The 20,501-nt window shown below is 43.9% G+C and overlaps 1 protein-coding gene across 11 annotated transcripts in view; it reads right to left on the bottom strand.

The window, feature by feature from the left end:
- LOC139931005 (receptor-type tyrosine-protein phosphatase mu) overlaps positions 1–20,501 on the bottom strand; it is a 141,427-nt gene that overhangs the window by 6,890 nt on the left and 114,036 nt on the right. For 8 of the 11 annotated variants that reach the window (XM_078287971.1, XM_078287973.1, XM_078287975.1 and 5 more), the window contains 8 exons: positions 16,876–16,963; positions 15,845–15,921; positions 12,548–12,584; positions 7,014–7,111; positions 4,483–4,599; positions 3,198–3,352; positions 2,460–2,595; positions 92–241 (listed from right to left, as the gene is read on the bottom strand). In XM_078287971.1, coding sequence (XP_078144097.1) covers positions 92–241; positions 2,460–2,595; positions 3,198–3,352; positions 4,483–4,599; positions 7,014–7,111; positions 12,548–12,584; positions 15,845–15,921; positions 16,876–16,963 — 858 coding nt within the window. Of the gene's footprint in view, positions 1–91; positions 242–2,459; positions 2,596–3,197; positions 3,353–4,482; positions 4,600–5,234; positions 5,241–7,013; positions 7,112–12,547; positions 12,585–15,844; positions 15,922–16,875; positions 16,964–19,840; positions 19,850–20,501 lie in introns of all 11 variants that reach the window. The other 3 variants (XM_078287972.1, XM_078287978.1, XM_078287976.1) reach the window with 2 other exon arrangements.

Here is a 20,501-nt window from a genome sequence, read left to right as displayed (position 1 = left end):
ATGTGGCCTCTCATGCAATCTGCTGCTAATTGAAGAAAAATCTGCCATATAATAGACTGTGACTGATACAGTAACTGGAAACAATTCTCACCCTAAACTCCTCCTTAATGGGGCTGGAGTTGGTCTGGGGGTCGAGGCGGTTCATGTCGTAGTAGACAGAGCGGAGCTGATTGGCTGGAATGGTGGTGTCCCCGCAGAGACACGCCTCCAAAATGGCGTCATGGATGAAGACGTACTGCTCCTGCAAAAAAAACGAGATCATCAATACGGCCCTATCATCAAATCCTGTGTATTAGTAAATGCTACCAGACAGGTTTGTAAGTCACAACAATCCTAAGGGACAACATTCATAGTTAACTCCCATATGACTGATTTCTCATCATCTTTATCACCACCACCATCATCATGATCATCATCATCATCATTAGAAATGCATGACCCAGGTTTCTCCACATTTTTGCTTAACTAATTCTATGACCTTTCCATGACTATGCCAAGACTATTCTACACCCTATCATGTAATTTCCATGTTCAAAGGTCACATTACATATTTTTGCATTTTTTTTTGTTGAATAGCTGATTTAATTGTCCCAAGTCTTGTTTTGACTACTGCTGCATGTACAGCTATCACTTGGGACTTAATAATCAAGAAATCATTTAGCACCAGGAAATAAATACGAAATTCCCTGACATTTTAAAAACCTTTTTGTATGTTAAAATTTTACAGTTCTGGAAGACGCTATTTTAAAAATCCATGACCTTTTCAGGTTTTGCATGATCATATCAACCCTGGTGGCCCTAACGAGGTCATCATCATCATCATCATCATCATCATCGAGGTCAACGTTTCAATTAAAGCTCTTAATAACAAAAATGACTCCTGTTGTCCTTAATGTCACGGAGAGTGAAACAGGAAACCACGACACATTTCCTCCTCTCCACATCAGTCAGTCATCCGGCCGACAGGGTGACACGGCTCGGGGCTTGATGTAAATCCATTCTGAAGTGACATTTTCAGCTGACGCTCCCTTGTCACTTTGGACCAAAATCCACACACATGCACAGGGGTCACTGATTTACAGATTTACAGAGAAATACAGTATGTGCTGCCATCTGATAAGGCTTGTTCTCCTGCAGTGCGGAGCGTGAACTGTTGACCTGAGAGCTCGACTAGCCTCGGCCGGGTCAGCGGGCCGCCGGCGATATCGCGCTCAAACCAGAACGCGCAGATTGATAGATCTTATCCCGGCTAATACACTACAAACAACAACGAGGCTTTTCATTTCCGCGGACAGATAAAGCCTCGTCGGAGAGCTAGTGCCCGGGCCGCGGGGTGAGGAGCCGTGCCAACGAGCTCGAACACCTGCGAGGGAAAACACACACACACACACACACACACACACACACACTCTGAAGGTCACTGAACTTGAGGAGAGTGACTCAGGGTGAACAACATTTGGTCTCCAGTTACTCAAATCCCAATTCGCACGTCAACGATGAAACATTTGCCCATTAAGTCCAATGACGCTTGTGATTTAAAAGGAATTACGGTGAAATGATGCATTCAGCGGGACTATGGACGCCTCCAGATGGCCGGTGTTCAGAAAAGCGCAAAGTCCTTCGGTAGCCCAGACCGGCGTAAAGCTGGAGGATGAGCCAGGGATGTTTTCACCCATCAATGTGAGCTAAATGCTCTCGTTTACAAGCCTCTAAACCCTTTTATTATAGCGTGTATTGCCAAGCATTGGGCTGAGCAGCCTTGGAAACAGTGAGGGTGTGCTCTTCAATAAACACCTTTTGTGAGAAATGATCATTAAAAATGTATAAGTGGCATGAATGACTACACCAGATCATGTACAATAAAACCTGCTCCTGAGATGAATTCTGGAGATCTCTACTGTATATATAAACACCACTCATCTGGTGCTTCAAGCAGCTTAAAACAAACGCTAAAAATTACTTGCTTCACACCCACCAGAGATGGGTCAAATAGCATCTGAAGAGTTTAATTCCAAAATGAGATACCTGCCAGATATCCACCACTTGAAAAATGTGCCACTTGACCTTAGACTTGAAAAAATGATTGATGGCAAAAAATTAAAGCTAATTATGTTGCTATTTAAAGGATAGTAGGCAACTCATTGATTGACAAAATAATTAAACTTTCACAGCCTGCATCCTCTGTGTTGTAGAAATATAAAATAATAAACGTCTGGTAATGATTTTATTTCCCACAAATGATATATGGTGTTTTGGAATAGAGCTCCTTACTTTGCAAGTAATTCTTAGCGTTTGTTTTAATCTATTTGGAGCAGCAGATAGGTGGGGTTTACATAAAGAATTACTTGCAGATACTATTTAATCCACTTTTGATGCTAACAGCCTGTCAAGCTGAATCCTCAGTCTCCCATATTTTACTGATGAGTCTCTGAAGCTGAGGCAGGACAGCTCTGCCGTACCTCTGTCTGGACCATGTTGACCCTCCGTGAGCGCAGCTCTCTCACACAGTTGTAAATGTCCACCACTCCCTCTCGCTCCGCCATGTCCAGCATGATGTCGATGACGATGAAGCAGCCTGTCCGGCCAGCACCGGCACTGCAGGAGCCAATAAGAGACCAGTCAGAGACGCAGATTAGAAAACTCAGAGGGGCAACAGAGACCTTTGGTTTTACTGGGAAAAGGACATTTGAAATTTAAGATTTAACCACAGCATACTTAAATGATAAAATATATTGCACAGGTGTTATTCCTATGATCAAGTTCAATCTTTTAATATTTATAACTAGGATGACATTTGTTTTTTAAGATACATTTATTTAAGATACGCTTTTGTTTCTCTTCTAATAACCACAATTTAAGAGCAAAAGGACTTTGGACTACAAAAGGATTTTCGACTACACACACTGAGATCCACAAACAAATATCAAATGAACTAGCATTGTCCTTTGCATAGACTGATATGTTGACATTCTGGCTTGCCTCCAGAATACTGACCACTATATAGACTATATACTGTACATTGGCTAGTGAAACAGAGTGGAATAATATGTAATAATATGTGGACTAACAATACATTTTATTTCTATAGCACTTTTCCTTAACAAGGTTTCAAAGATCTTTGCAGAGAAAGGACGACAGGATAAAAGTAGCAAAAGAAAGTACAAGTATGAAACTGGTCGATGCCAGCGCACGCCGACCTGCAGTGAACCACCATGGGCCCGGCGTTGGTCAGGGTCTTGGACTTGACTCTCCTAATGAAGCCCAGCAGGCCCGTGGCGTGGTAGGGCACGCCGTGGTCCGGCCAGCCCGTGAAGTGAAACTGTCGGATCTCCCGTATCTCATGAGCCCCTCTCTGAGGAACAGAGTCATCATGTTAGACACACAAAGCACAGCGGAGGACGGGCGGGATGTGGCGAGAAGACGGAGGATTCAGTGCATAGGCGAGGTGAGAGTTCCCTCGAAGGCAAACACGGCGTTGGATTGAATATAAATACACACTTCATGGACAGAATAGAGGATGGGTTGAACAAAGATTCCGTTATCTCTAGGCAAACGGGATGTGCAAAGCCACCGTGAACATTTTCTTTACCTAGCGCTTCTCTGTCATGTGTGATCCCTGTAGAGACGCAGGAATACAACATGTTACATCTATTGTGTTGGCACTGCGGCTTTGACCCTTGTACTGCTTGCAATGTTGGAGAACTAGGATTTAAAGCTTATTCTACAGTTGGACTTACTGCCTGCTGGATTGTCAGGAGTGTGAGTGAAATGCCTAAAGTGAGATCGTAATGTAAATGACCGACTGTATCCATCACAGGATATTTGAAGTTAAAGCCTTCTGGTTAGAGGGTCACTTCCTCTTCTGGCAGGAAAACTTTTAGTGGGGGAAGCGAACAAGACGTACTCCCCTTTGGTGAGGGTAACGTGTTACTTTTTCAATTCTTGTAATCCATTATTAGTTACTTTTTAGAATAAGAATGTTGTTACTTTTAATTTTCTTTCATATTGTTTTGTGTTTTATTAGTGTATAGTTAAAGAAAAAAAGAAAAAATCCTGTAAAATCTGCTCCTAATTGAAAAAAAATTAAGTCTGCTTGATATAAATGATACTGACAATGCAACAGTCTTGCATTGCATTTTAAGACAATGATAAACAACACACTTGGCAGCACAAGACATATTGCTAAAGCATGTTTTTGAAGGGGGAAACACAAAAGTACCCTAATGAGTTACTTTTAATAAAGACACTTTGAAAATGACTTTTACTAGTTGCTTTTTACAGTAAGTAACAAAGTAAAGCAACTAATTACTTGTAAAAGTAACTTTCCCCAGCGCTGCTCAGCAACTGGTCTCTTAACTTAACCTTAACTTCCTCAGTGGAGCAGCTCATTGCCACCAGCTGAGGTCTGAATGTCTGACTGTGAAGAAGTATGAATGCTCTTCAAGTCTCTCCTGGGTAAAGTAAAAGGTTAAAAAATCGTACCTTCTCCACGGCGAAGGTCCTGATGACGTACTCTGACAGCAGCTGCGTCTCTATCAGCGTCACCTTGATGTCTCTGTAGATCTCGGTGTCGTCGGGCCAGTACTTACAGCACTTCACCTGGGAGTGACACAAGCAAGCCATCTGTAACCGCACGTGTATGTAATAGAAGTGATAACTGTATTTATATACACACGTGCGTGAATACTTGGGCACACACGCACAACATTGTTTGTTCCAGTGCACACACTCACGCAAGTTAGTTTCAAGTTTGCAACCTAAATGGGTAGGGCTCCATTTTTTCCAATAAACAAAATTGTCACATAACATTACCTCCCATTTTCCACCTGATATTTCAGTTTCTAAAGCATTTCTTTCAAGTCAAAATGAGGTTCGCTTCGTATTAGTTTCGGCCCCCGGTCAAGGAGCTGCTGTAAATGGGAATCTTATGTATCGATGGAGAGCTCATTCCCACATTATTGCTTTTTCATTCGCACATCGATAATGTGAAAATGAGTCTAAAGGTAGACTGTACTGAACTCCAGACTGCTAGAGAGAACAGGAACATGAACAGAATAGAATAGGCACCTTGGGGCTGTAAGATTTCTCCACCTTAAGTTCTGTCTGTCAGTGCGAAGAAATAGGACAAAACATAAAAAAAATAGTGTACTACAATTTGATGAGGGAGATATAATGACAATCCAATAATGATATGAAATGATAAACCATCAGCTGTTTAAAACAGATTTCCCAACAGAAATCTAAAACACCCCACTGGAAATATTACTTGTATTAGGTATCATCAGAGTGCAAAATTACCCCCCGCCCCCCTCCTCCTCCTCCTTCCCCCCCGTTCAATTAAACTGTTGATACTGAGGGAGTAAGGGTGATAATAGCGATTGAGATCACGGAGGTATATCAGAGAATGATAATTTTTGATGAGGGATAAACGCGACATCAGCCACAGCTAGATTCAATTTTCATTTCTGGAGTCTATGCTCTGATTAGGAGTGAAATGAGATTTGGGTTTGTGGAGTGACACAGACAGAGGGGGGACTTCAGGTCCCTCTCTCTCACACCCCTGATGACTAATCCCCGATGACAATCACAAATCCACCGTCCGCTTCCAGCCAGATTGAATTAGGCAAAAGCCATTACCTTATTAGATCACTCTGAATCAGGCGCCTGGTTTGGGGGGAATTAGCCTTTGGGCTAAATTATGCCGGCGTACACACAGATGTTCTTTTGCATGGACACGCTCATGAATGTGTGTGTATACAGTACTCACAATCATTCGCTCATACGGACAAAATGGATGGAAAGATGCACACACATCACCTCATCACGTCGGCACACCACCTCCCAATCCAAACCTCTCGTACATCAAAGTGTGCCGAGCGCCGCCCCTGTGTGCGCAACCGGCGGGACGGAGGCTGCGTGTGTGTGTGTGTGTGCGCGTCTGTGTGTGTGCCAGGATTTCCCAGAGTTCATCAGCGGCTGAGCCGAGCAGATGGCCCGCTGTGATATGGCGGAGTGATTTTATGGGGCCCTCTGTGGAGCCACCGTCACTGTGACCAACTGTGCCTACCGCCCGCCATTGGACAAGGATCATATAACAGACGGTTTGGGGGCCCGGGCCCGCTGAGGACGGCATCGCAGCTAAGCAGGTGTGGAGAAGGTGTGGGGCGGGGCGGGGCGGGCTCAGCTACTGTGGAGGAACGGCCTAATGAGGTGCCTAGAGATGGGCCCATGAATCATTATCAGCTCTGCTACATTTAAGCCCCCCAAAAATGCACATCAGCGAAATCAAGGAGTGCCGGTGTTTAAGGGGCTTTCTGTGCGAATGTGTTTAAGATTCGTAGAGAAATCCCTCGGCGGTCAAAGCATTACACTGTGCGTAAGACCTTCATTTTCTCTTGATTATAACCTAACCAGGAGGAACTACAGTGCGAGTTAAGTGGAACAAATTAGGACTGAAGTAGGGCTTTTTCTAGTCAGGCCACATACCGTAGTGAGGGAAGAAGCCAAGGCCCTGTCATTAGCTTGAACATTATGAACCCCCCTCTCTACTCAATAACAACAGCCCTTCTATGTCCAACGAGGACAACATTAAGAGATGTTTCTGCTCGGGGGAGCCTGGTGGAAGCTGGCGGCTAGAGCGGTGTATAATCTCCTGTTATAGACCCACTCAGATGAAACAGTAGTCAGTCGCCTGGATGCCTCTGTGGTAATGAAGGCCATCAATCAGTTTCTTCTCACTTCTCACTGATCAGATAGATGGAGAAAGAGCTGCCGGCACACGAGACCCATGCCTCACTGAGTCAGTGCCGAACACACACACACACACACACACACACACACATCTGTGCATGTATACTCCAACACACACACACGCACAAACTAACTAGAATTGGCCCGATCTGCCTCTAGACGCAATCAGACCGTTCGGCTGTCAGTCTGACAGCGATGCGACTGGGGGCAAGGTAATCTGATCCGAGATCTGTAGTTAGAGTGAACTTCTAATTAATACCCACCCTGCCCACTTCCACCAGGTTGGTCACCATGACGATGGCTGCTGTGTTCTCCTGCCAGACCATCCTCCAGAAGTCAAAGACCGTCTCCTGCATGGGTCCTGACAGAGAGAGAGAGAGAGAGAGAGAGAGAGAGAGAGAGAGACAGAGAGAGAGAGAGAGAGAGAGAGAGAGAGAGAGAGAGAGAGAGAGAGAGAGAGAAATTGAGAGAGAGTCAGATCAGCTTACCCACAATATAAACAGAGGGGATTTGGAGGTATTATGGTCGTACAGTAACAATGCAGTTTATGGAGCGTTTTCCCCACCATTTTTCCTCCTTGGATCGAGCATTGAAAAACATGTCAAGTCAGATTTATTTGTCGTGTTTTATACAAAACAGGTTCGTCGCTTCGTGCTTACTCTACAACAAAGGACTTAAATAGAGATGAAAACAAGACAGTACAAATTTAAAGATGAGGCCATAGCTTGTGCCTCTGTGTGTGTGTGTGTGTGTGTGTGTGTGCCGCAAAGCTCACTATAATTACTACTACTCCTCATCTGCTCAGCACCAGCCTTCCCAGCAAAGCAGAGCCGAATATGGCTGGTGAACATCAAAATAAATGAGCAGAGACCCATTCAATCCGTCCCATATTTAAAACTTCACTGAGCAATAATTGTGAATTGATAGGAATTCAATTATTATTCTGGTTAATTCAAATTATTAATATTGGTTTTAATCAAGCGCCAAGTGGAAAAAGAAAAAATTACTTCTGACAAATTAATTAGTGAATGCAAATCTCGATAGTTGTGCATTCTACGTCGTTAATGTGAATTACCTGGAGCCACGCCGAATTAGGCAGAGGGACTCAAACTGACACACACACACACACACACACACACACACACACACACACACACACACACACACAGAGAAGCAGAAGCACACACAAACTTAATAGTAATACTGGTGTTTTTCTTTCCTTGTTTGTCATTTATGTGACCCTTAGGCTGTTAAAAAACATTAAGAAACCTGTTAAAAAACCTGTTATCCATGGGCGTCAATGAGAAAATAAGCATTCTTTTCTTTATTCCTGAATTATCTGCTTTTCGTAGGTACATGGTTTTTGTCGGACAACTGTGTGGTGAGTCTCTATCTCAGTTATGATGTTACCTGTTTAATTCAATACTGAGATATCCGCCATTTAAAAATATTTGACGGCCACTTTGACAAAACGATTGATGTAATTTAAATAAAACTCTTGAATAGTACTGAAGGTACCGGTTGTCTTGAGACCTTTGCTTAGAAAATGGCAACATTTTAAAACAAATATTATAAAATTGATATTTCCAGTCCTCAGTTCTGATTGGCTGAGTCACGTTCAAAGCTGTTGTAAAATATCCAATAAATAACTTTGACCACATAACAGTTAAGTTAAATATTAATATGAAAATCAGCACTCATACCGGTTCGAGAACGACACTGCTTGGCGGAAGGAAAACATTTCTTATTCTACTTCTTATGAAATTATTATTATATTGTTTATTTATTTATTTATATATTGAATTATTTTTTTTATTACAATGCCGCCGAGCTAGTGGACACCAGTTTTGCTACTTTTCTCGGCACCACCTTGTCTGCTGCAATCACCTAATTTCCCCATGAGGATCAATAAAATGTTATCTTATCTTATCTCATCTTATCTTATCTTATCTTGCCACCGTTTTCTAAAACAATAAGCCACTTGACCCGCTTTGCGCTGAGCCTAACGCTTCTTGGCTGTTCTAAAATCACTGTGAAGTAAAGCCTCTCGTGATGTATTGCTTAAATCACTTTTAAATTACACATTTTTGAAAAAACTGTGTAATGAAACTCAGGAGGACATTTTATTCCTCAAAACGGATATAAAGTGGTTTGAAACGAAACGCCATCTCCATCCTCATGTTTCCGCTGCCTGCGTTTGCATATGGTGTGTCTCTCTACTTCATCTGTACAAACTTTGCTTCGAAAACAATAACATTTCAGAGGGTATGATCATTTGTATTTTTTTGAAATATGGAGAAATAAACTTCAGGTGACTTTTTTTCCACCCCAAAATGGATATATAGTAAATTTGGAATGAAACTCCTCAATATCCTCCACCTGGATTCTCACGTTTCCTTTGCTTTGCATGTGGTGGGCCTCGATTTCAACTGTAAGAACTCAATCTCCAATTCCAATCTCCTGCGGTCTCTCCAATAAGCACCCAACCTGATTGAACCGCCCACTCGGCTACCTCCTACACTCGTCCCCGGGGGAGGAGACGCACCGTGGAGAAGTTTGGAAGAAGGAGTCTGGGCAGGCGGGACAGCTGGTGTGTAGGACTTAAGTAACACAATAACACTTGGCATTGTATGGTAAACCATCCAATGGGAGGCTCCTGCCAAGCCAGAGGGAGCCAAGTTATGATTCCATATGCATTTAAGGATAGAAAAATAGGTGAGGAGGAGATGCTGGGCAGCGCTCAGCTTGTATTGACAGACACAAGGAAGAAAGTATTTGTACTTATCAAATAAGTATGGAAGAACAATCTAACAGGGTAATAAAAAGGGTATTTGAAATCTTAAAAAGAGCCTAGTTTGGCGGCTTTCATGTGGAAGTGATTTAGAGCTTGGTCGAGGGATTTTGCTGAACTTGGGGTGAGAGACACGAGGAAGTGCGATACTTATCAAAGAGGGATCTAGCCACAAATCAAGCACTCTAGATGCTAAAAAGCGTGCCTCAAACACACAAGTAATCTCGATAAAGAGCTTTTCAGAGAGCGTGCTTTACGGTCTCAAACGCTTTAGCCGCAGATTAGTAACTGGAAAGCGGTTTGAGAGCTCGGCTGCGGGATCTAACCGCAAGGTGAGAGCGACGTCTGCAGTGCTGCGTGCGCCGAGCCTAGTTGGAGGAGTTTGGAGGAGGCACTTCAGAGGAGAAGAACACCACTAGGAGCTTCACATCCAGCTGTCAGAGAGCTAATGCTGCTGCTGCCGACACTGTGTTTTGGGACTAGGCCTGTTCCTCCTCAGAAGCAAGGAGTGTGACAGCTGTAGAAATCCCCAAGCCAGCAACGCCGCAAAACTCCTGATCAACGTGTGGCACGTGTGGGTACACACACACACACACACACACTCACACACACACTCACACACAAACACACACACAGGCTACGTTCCTCTCTTGCCTTGCCCATTAATATTACATGGAGCAGACTCCGGCATTATGTACACTCACTCATCATTGATTTGCTCTCTCTCTCTCTCTCTCTCTCTTCCTCTCCCCCGGTGGGCTTAGAGATGTTACCTGTAAATTATAAAACCGGTGCGCTGCCGGTGACATTTGGCACTTGTGGGGGTGGGGGGGAGCAGGAAGGATCGGAGGAGGGGGTAGCTTGATGAAATTGAGCCTTTTCCTGTGTCATGAATATTTTCCACATCACCAGGAGGATACAGGGGAGTTTTCGGAGGCGTTTGTACACCCACCTCAATGTAATCCACAGCCTCCACCAGGAAGAAGCTCATGTCTGATCTGCACCTGAACGATCCGCAGGACATGAAACGGACCGAGCCGAGGCGGTAAAACCGGGAGGGCTGCGTGAGCCGCACGCTCTCAATCAGCTTAGTAGGTGAGCTACAGTTGGGTGCTGGTGAATTAATAACAGTCGGTTGTTGCATTCCTGCAGCAAAAAGCCCTGGATGAGAGAATGACCTACATAATGAGGAGCAGAGCTCGGGTGATGAGGCTTTTATGGAGTGACAGCTGTTCTACCTGCCGTCGTCACCTTGACAGAGCAAAGGGACTCGTCAATAAACCAGAAACTAATGAGTGTCATTGTAGTTTATAGCGTAAGAGAACGGGCACAACGTTATCCCACACGTCGTCTGCCATATTGAGCACCCCCTCCCCCAATTTATGACAAAGATTTTTTAGCTTATCCAGCACTATTGCGGGCCTCATCATTTCCTGAGCTGCCGTTGGTCCCAGTGGGCTTTAGTGGAAGTGTCACTCGCTAAAAAACTTTACTGGGGAAAAAGACTACTTCCTCATTTTCAGCAACTGTGCCAATGCCCAGGTGCACTTTTCAGGTGCTACTGTATGCAGTTTGTCTGACTGAGAGAGACAGGTCTGTGTCTGGCGCTCCTATCATCTCTGGCTGCTCTCTGCCTCAGTGTCAGCAGACTGAGCCTTCCTTCCTGTCAGTCTGCCGAGGATGATGATGAATTATAAAAGGACCTGCTCTCCGGGAGAATACAGATGTTTCACACAAACACACGCGCACACACACACGCACACACACACGCGCACACACACCTCTTCTTCCTGGATGGCTCTACCCACTGCAAGTCCTTATCATGTTCCCGATACAGTCGATGTAAAGTGAGGGCTTATTATGCAAACTCAATGAGAAAACAGGGGCTAATTAACTTGAATGGAAACGCGCACAGCTTCTCAAGCTTTTCATCTAAGAGAGGGTTTCCGTTTGCAATATTTCTTTGACTGCTGCTCTCCATATGCATATTTTAAAATGAAGAAATATGGGATGCTCTTAATGACTAGGACAATTATAGAAGTCCTAATAATCCAGCTGCTTGTTTTTGCACAATGAGGACCCGCCGGAGAAAGCCGCCATTTGAGACGGCTTAGGCTGAGCGTTTGACTCGGTGGTCAGCACAAGGCGGTATACACCACATGCAATGCATACAGACAGCCAGACGAACTGAGCCGCCGCCTGATTGGTATGCTATCTCTTACTGAAGTAAGAGCAAACAGAGGGTTGTTTTAATTGAGACACTGAGGAAGAGAGGCGATGCTCTAATAAACAGGTAATTATGCAACTCCCAGCTCCGCCAAAGCAGATTGTGAATCCATTAAGGCCTCTTCGCAAAAAACGCCTCTTCCCTTTTTTTTCTCCACTGCTTTTTTTTTTTTTTTTTTTCCTAAAGCGGCGCGCAAAATCCCCATGCAAGCAGCCCTGTTGTGTGGGAGTGAGGCTCTCGACGCAAAATTCATAACAATTAACCATCAATCAGACTTAACCTCTGGGGTCACGGTAAGTGCTCCTCGCCCTGCGAATCTGCCGGCCAGATTAACACAGTGACAAAATGTGCCTGTACATGTCAGCTAATCCATTTATTTATTCAGCTTTCTCCCCGACTGACTGATTAATCGCTCCCACACCACCGATGGAAGGAGAGGAGAGAGAGGGAGAGAGAGAGAGAGAGAGAGGAAAAGAGAGTGAGGGAGCGAGAGAGTGCTGCTCTGCTTGCTAAGAGGTGTGCATGTGTGTGTGTCTGCGTGTGTGTGTGTGTGTTTGTGCACTGAACGATACCAGATTCCCTGAACACACACTTGACTGAGCATCAAAGAGTAGTTTGCAAGAGCGTATGTAAACAACGATGGGGATGTACGGAGAGATATTTGCGCACACCTGCACACACATTCATTTCCAAACAAACAGACAGATAGCCTTAAATTCACACCGCCCACACATTTCCAACCAAGAGCGCCCCACAATTTTAGAAAGTTTTATTCTTACCTTGAGTAGCGATGTAGTGATTTGGCCTGTGGTAGCCCTGAAAAGCAAAAAAAACCAGAGAAGAGAATGTGAGAATCACTTGACTTTCCTCCTACTCACTAAAGACAGCCTGCTGCGGCGGTTCTTCCTCTAAGAAACCACAAGGAGAGTTTGATATTAGTCTGTTTTCTGACAATGGAGGCTGACCCTTAAATACGAAAACATACTCGTGCATGCCGACACGACACGCACAGAATGCCCACGCACGTACGCGCATGCACACAAATCCACACGCGCACACACACACACATACACAAACGAACAATACCCATACATCGCCGCTGCTCAAAGACTTCACATCAACTTCGCATATAAAACATTTAAACTGAGACCTGGGGTATGCATGCCTACAGTTAACAGCTGTTTCCGTCTCAGAAGTCCCCCCGTTTTCTGCATGCACCCCTTCTGCTCCACCCCGAGAGGAATTGTTTGGGAAATTTGTATTCTGCTCCGTTTTCAGGCACGTGAAAATGTTCAGGCAGCCAGCTGTTTGAAAAACTGCTTGTTTTGTGTTACTGTACACCCATTCAGCTCTTTACTTCGCCGTCTGAGAGGGGGAGACGCGGGATGGAGGGCTTGCGATGGCTGCCAATGGATACAGTGTGCGTAAACACTCTCCGACACACACACACACACACACACTCCATATGCAGCACACCTCTGGAGTAAGCAGCCAAAGTGTTGATAATCCCCAAGATACAACTAGCAGCACTGATCTTCACAATAGGCCCCTAGTCTTGTGGATTACTCTAATCCCTTCAAGTTTTATTTGTCCAATTCCTTGTCTTCTCTCCGGAGATATGAGGCAGGAAACAAAACATTAGGACTTAAAGGCTCTTCCCCGGCCCTGCCTCTCCTTGATTGTCTCCCCCCCCCCCCTCCTTGCCGCTCCCCTTATCTCGCTCATATTCAATTTAACTTGGACTGTGATTAACGCTTCTCCAATGAAGGGAGAAAGACACAAAGGATATTTTCCTCTCTCTCCCTCTGCCTCTCTCGCTCTCTCTCATCCACCGGGCTCCTTCAGCTATTCAACTGTCCTCCATTTTTAATGACTTCTTTATCTCTGGACTGAGGAAGAGATTTGTTTGTGCTTTCATGTATGTTCTGTCAAGCAAAGTGGAGGCCCAATACACCATCGGATTAGAGAGGGAGAGACAGAAGGAAAGGGGGGCCCTGACAGTGACTGTCAGCTGGGAAGTGCTTACTATAAACGGACCCGCTCCTTTTTATAGGGACGTTACACCAGGTAAGAACGTGTCTTCATGATAAACGTAAAGAGAGAAATGGAGTAAAGACAATGTTGAAATTAATAATTGAACATGCGTTGAGACGAGGGATGTATAAGTTACTAAAGAGGAACTAAGTATGTGCACACTGCGGTATGCTCTTTGTATTCTGCTCGCTTCATGCAGTGATAAGTTACATTAATTCTTTCTAATAACAGTGGGGTGTAGGATCTCTGAAATATGCAGCACGACATGTTTTTGCCTGTGGGCATGTATTCGTATTCATTTGGTTTGCATATCGTTAGATAGCCCACTTTCGCAAATCTGGGCTACCTGAGTGACTTGATTTCTGTGTTGACAAGTCTAGTCTACTGCCTCTACTCAGGATACAGCACACAGCCCTAGCAGCCCTCCATGTGCCCTACATGCACAGTCACAAAACAACAGGCCATTACACTACATTTCCCTGCCTTCTAACAGCTTATGAGAAAACTCAATCAGCTGCGGAGAAAGGAAACATACCCAACTGGCTCTGCTTATTCTTACATGACTGGAAATAATCGGCAGAATAATAGAGTACAATAACAAACATTGTGGGAAATGTTCTATACATAAGAGTTTATTAGGCAGGACAAGCTTTTAGATGGGTTAAAAAGCTTTCTGAAGAGCAAAAACATCATTACCCATCTGCCTGCATTTCTACTAAGTACTTTTCCAATGAAGCTGGCAGAGCGGTGGAAATCCTTTTCAATCAAGGCCCTCTTTAATATGCGTATATTCTTATCTTATAATGGGGCCCCCTCTATTGTGAGAGTCTTCTCTGCAGCACTCCTTCTCACAGCATAATGGGCCATAAACTGAATAGCGGGAGAGGTAAATAATTTAAGCCCCCTGCATTTGCCGTGGCACACCTTGCATTATGAATTTACGTTTGAAGGCGTAACAAGAGATTACAAATTACCACATTATAGAGGGGCGGGGGGGGGGGGGGGGGGGGGGGAGAGAAGATGGGAGACAGAGAGAGAGAGAGAGAGCTCTCCTGAGCAGAAAGCCACTTAGGGAGTCAGGTACATCGCCAGACCATTACACACGGAGCGGAAGCATCTGCTAAAAGAGGCCAATGAGCTGCTGTGATTGGTCACATCCTGCTACTAACACTGTTATTAACAGCAAATCAGGTCAGATAAGGAGATTCCATATTGTGTGAGCTAAGTGAGTCAGATCTGTTTTTCAGTGGGGAGCATGTCTCACGCCACTTTTTAATGACTTTTACTTACTGTATAGGTACGGTAGGTGTATGTACTTACTGTATGTAAGCGCTGTGGTAAGTTTGATTCACTAGTCTGTCAGTGGAGCTGCTGAGTGGGCAGATGCCTGTTGTGATTGTGTGTAACTATGTGAATGTGAAGCAGAGGGATGCTGAAAACTTTCATCTGATAGATAAAGGTTGACAAAATACTAGTGATGTAAGTACAAACAGCAACAGAAGAATTAGAGTAGCCACACTAATAGTTTTTGACTTTGATACTATTTGTGATATGCAAGCCTACATACTGTACTGAGTATCTTGTCTTCTTGCTTGAATTTTACCCATCTCAATAACTACACTAATTAATCATCCAAGCAATTTCTCTCCTTTCTATTCTGCGAGTCATTTTTGGTTTTCAGACTGTGTGTTCATCCTGTTTTTCAAAGCAAAGTCCAAAACTATAACCTCAGTTTCCCCTTTGCGCTGGTTTGCCTTTCCTCTATCCCCAGCGCTGTCAGCCTCTGATCTTCATTCCTCTTAATATATCCAATGAATAGAGCAATACAGCAGCCCTCTAAAGTTGAAAATAAAGGCATTGTGTGTGTGTATGTGTGTTTTTGTCTGTGTGTGTGTGTGTGTGTGTGTGCATGTGATGGGCAGGGAGAGGGGGCTGCTTTGCCCCTCAGGCCCCCTGCGACGGCGGCACCAGCGCCCTCTCTCTCCCCGAGAGGGAGCGCAGTGACCTTTGCGTTGGTGGCGCTGGCTGGTGTGTGTACTTACATCAACATAATTTGCATTAATGTAATCGGAGCTCTGTTCCCCCTCCAGGGCCTGCAGCCTGACACGGGAGTGATCATCTGGAAGAGAGGCAGAGAAGAAGAAACCAGCGTTGAATTAATCATATTAACGAGGGCACAGGGAGAGGGAACGGGACAGAGAGACGGAGCGAGGGGAAGACAGAGAGAAAGGGACAGAGGCAGACATGTGAACAGAGGGACAAAGAGAGAAGGAGAGAGAGTGTGACAGATAGACAGACAGAGAGAGAAGGGGAGATGGAGAGAGGCGTGATGGAGGAGAGGAAGCATGGCCAGATTGGCATCACACTACAACAGAAAGTGAAGATTTAGAAAGTAAACATGGCTGATGAAGGTCTGACTGAGTATGGAGCTGAGCCTATATGACAAACAACATAGCACTGCTGTCAGTTTTAAAACCTTCGAAAAATCTAAAAAAGTTCATGAGGAATTATTAAAAAACATTGATTGCCAGACACATTTTTGAAATGTTTTTGTAGGAAAACCATGCTTTCATAGGCCTTAGGGTTGTGAAACTTGCTCGACCTACATAGAAGCATGAAAACCTTCAGTTAAAGTAATAACATGAAAATCACAAAAACTGGATCTGCAAGGTTTTTTTCTGTGACAGCAGCGATAAAAGTAGGAGGAGGGGATGAAATGAAGTCCCTAGTCAGCGTTAATTAGAATGTTTGCATTGCTGCTCAGCTTGAGCTTGTACAGATAATACGAATTAATAGTGAAATCAAATTCAACACTTTCAGAAACAAGGAGGTGAGGCTACATGTTAGGTGCCATATGCTGTATTGCCTGTTTCTCAGAACCGAGAAGACGCTGTATTAAGATGAAGATAAAAGTAGCGTGGAAAGGTCAAAGTCGCTCTCGTCGGCTGATGATAAAACTCTGTTTGAGCAGCTTATAGCTATCCAGAGTCACAAGCCTGGCCAATAAATCAGCCAGAAGAATGGGAATGGCACACAAAGATTCATGAGCGCTGAGGAGGTGCTTTGTACACACATGCAATAATATTCCCATATCGGTTCTTCATGCGGTTCTCATCCTTCTTGGCCGAGTCCCACGGTGCAGACTGTCCTTCAAAAAAGCTCTGAAACGAGAGGAAGAGAAAACAGAGAACAGAGAGAGGGGAGATGAAATATGGTGTCATGTGTGAGCGCTCTAAATGATAACCAGGCTAAAGAACACAGTCTTCTCTTTCAGCTCTACAAAAAAGGAAGGGAACATTGGCAATAGAAAGGAGGACAGAGAGAGAGAGAGAGAGATATATCCACATCATTATTAGACATGAAACACGGGGAGGATGGCGCGTCCCTGAGAGCTGTGTCAAACAGCGAGTGCCATTAGGGCAGAGGCGGCGGGTGTCACGCTCAAACCGCTCCCCCTGCGCCGCTCTGCCGGGGCGGAGCCACCACAGCGGCTGTCTGTCTGCCTCATCTGAAGGACTCACTCAGCTCGGCGCGGGGAAAAATAAAGCCAGCTCATCGTCTGCAGATCAAAACCGCTCCGCTCAGATTACCCTCATGAAATATTTATCATCTCTCGCTGGGGAGATTTCCATTCTGATGGCACACCAGGCACAATTAAGCCAAATTATGAAAATACATCTCCACTGCCAGTCCGCCGCTGTTCAGCAGGGGCGGGGCGGGGCGGCTCCGAGCAGACTAGCCTGGACAAAAACATGTTATTGTTCTGGTTTTTTGGTAATCAGCTAATGCACATTTGAAAAAGTCAACTAATACATTAGAATTCAGACCAAGTGACCATCTGTAAATACAGATTCAAGAACATCAGTGGATGTTAAGCAATTAGTCAGGAGAGTTCCTTTTTGTGCAGTGAGCCAGATTGTTAAGGACTAAGCAAGATGCAAAGTCCTCAATCATCAATGTTTCGGTTCTTGTTGCTGTCATTCATCCCTGCACTATGCAGGCGGCGGGCCGTTTGTCTAGCAAATGGAGGCCTTTCAGACAGCACACAAGGACATACTTCTGTGTATTAAGTCTTAAGGATTAGCGATTTCACTGAGAAACAGCTTTAATATACTAAAAATATGTCCCCTCCATTCAGTAAAGATGGAAATGTGTCTCGGAGATGGATTGTATGGGCCTCTCCTCCCCCGGCAGTATGTCTTGGGAAAATGCGCCGGCCAATGTCATTCTCACTGTCACTCTGAAGGATACAGGTCTAATATCAAGCACCTGAAGACAAATCATCTTCAAGCTGAAAGGCGTTACCTGGCAACTTCATAATAGTTCTTTCTTAAACTGAATGACCCTGCCTGTCTGAGATACAATAGTCTCATTCCTCACAACTGTTTGGATCCTGAATGCAGAATAACAAAATATGATGATGACAAAGTAGTTAGTGTTCGGAGAGGCGGGGATTATGTGAAGGGTTTCATTCTAAAATGCCACATACTGGAAAAAAAATTGCTAACTGAAATTCATCAGGCAACTTTGAAATATAATGAATACCTCCAAAAACATAACTGTTTTGTAGCAAAGGTCTATGATGTGATTTACTTCATGTCAAAAATCATTCTGTGAGAGTGGTTATCTCATTTTGGGGGGAAAAGCCTGATGAGGAGGCAGAATTAGCCCAAAGTGATGGATCAAAACAATGCATCTGCGGCTAGTTTTTCACCATCTTCAAATTCCCTGTGGTCTACAGCCAGCGATAGAATATTTTTAATTGCAGGCTATTTGCAATATCCCAGTCACAACTTAGTTTTTCTATTCCGTCTTTTCTTTGTGGGTAATTGCAGAAGCGCATAGTACTTTCTTTGCATACAGTCACTATGGGAAAACCTACATAAAGCAGCAAAAGAGCACTTGAACATACACACCATGGCAAAGTAAAAAAAGGGATGGCAACACAAAGAAGCAGAATTATTTAGTGAGCTTTCTCTGAATTAATTAATCATTCACCATGTGAGAAAAGGAGGCTCATTCAAATTGACTAGTGTTCATTTGTGGTTTCCGAAGAGCTGCTGGAATTGGTTATTTCAGAATTTTTCACATTAGATGCAACACATTTCTCTTCACACAAAAGAAGTTGGAAAAAAAAGTCAAACACAATGATAAACAAGATGCAGTTAAAACTCTGTGGCCCCAAAACTTTTGTTTTCCGCTTCCTGTTCGTAAAACAAAGTCCCTGCTCGCTCACTCAAACTGTGTGACACGTGCAGAACAATTTGGACATGCAAATACTTACTGTCATGGTTCATATCAAATGTGGCTTTAGAAAGCTTTTACAAAGCATACAATGTGACTTCAGATGATAATTTGTGATGTGCAGCATCCTATTTTATGGTAAAGCAATTGTTTTCCAATTACCAGTCACTTCAACTCATTGGTAGTCCAAATTACATTATCAACAAGAGTTATGCCATGCTCATGTTATGAAATCATTATACATGCTAAAACATTTGTTGACCCACTCCTCACATTTTGTAGTTATCTTACTTCCAAAATGATATGAATTTTACAACTCATTGTTATTCTGGCTCTTATTTTGAAATTCCACTGATTGGCTAGAGAGTATGCTTTGGAAAAGCTTTGTAAAGCAACATCAGCATTAAGTGGAGTACTGTGCATCTCTGTGTGTTAAGACACAATGCCCGATATGGAAAACATTTCACAGTCACATTCTCAAGGGTAAGAGGATGAATGTCTCAGGACCTTGCCATGACAGTAGTTCAACAAAAGACTGTGGATAACTGTTACGGTGTCTCTGTTTCAGACATGAACATCTGTGCACTGTCAAATGCTTTGGTAACATTGCATAACTTCTGCTGGTAAATGCCCTTTTCAGACTAGATCATCTAAGTGAGATGTTGTAATCCCACAGGGCCTTAAAAAAACAGCCAACAAGCACCATCAATCTGTCTGGATTTTTTTTTTTTTCTCAAAAGTGATATCATCTACACGTCTAGAAAACTCACAAATAACCAAAAGTATTGGCTTACCTCGTTTATCTGATCCAAAGTTAACGTACAGAATAACAAGAAGCATGGGTCAGAGAGAGATATAGTACAGTGTAAGTCAACAGGTTTAGAGGTGCACTAGGCTCCAATCTCATTAAGTAAAAAAAAATGAAAAACGGTTAAAAAGGGCATTAACCTTAAGACAGATTGATATAGAGAAGACAGCATCGGAACACAACATACAAATGAATCGCTCTAGCCAAGTGAGAATGAGCTCCGTTGCACACTTCAAGCATCCCACAGGCCTTTACTGAAGCGGGATGTGGACAGCTAGGTGACAGCAGGGTAGGGACAGGGGCCAATCGTTCACTCTGGCGCGCTTCTTTTGATTGACTGTTATGCATCCATGCAGTGCCGGCCGCATGAGCCCAAAACACCTTTATCCATAATGGATTAGGCCCGGAGGGCAGCCCAAAGCACTCCAGCTCCTCAATGATCTGATGCTGCAGGTAGCGATGGGAGGCTACATTTTTTAGCTCCTCACTCATGAGGGAGGAGGCAGGGAGTTAATTACTGATAAATGTGGCCCACGCATTAAAACTGAGTAGGCAAGGAGATGGGGGAGAGAGACAGAAAAGAAAAGCAAGGAAGCATGATTGACGTATAGATAAGTAAATTGTAGAGAAAAAGATGAAGCAAGAGA

The sequence above is a fragment of the Centroberyx gerrardi genome, chromosome 13 (assembly GCF_048128805.1).
Source record: "Centroberyx gerrardi isolate f3 chromosome 13, fCenGer3.hap1.cur.20231027, whole genome shotgun sequence".
NCBI classification, from domain to species: domain Eukaryota; kingdom Metazoa; phylum Chordata; class Actinopteri; order Beryciformes; family Berycidae; genus Centroberyx; species Centroberyx gerrardi.
Note: the sequence above shows the minus strand (reverse complement) of the source record. Positions and strands in the feature narration are given on the sequence as shown.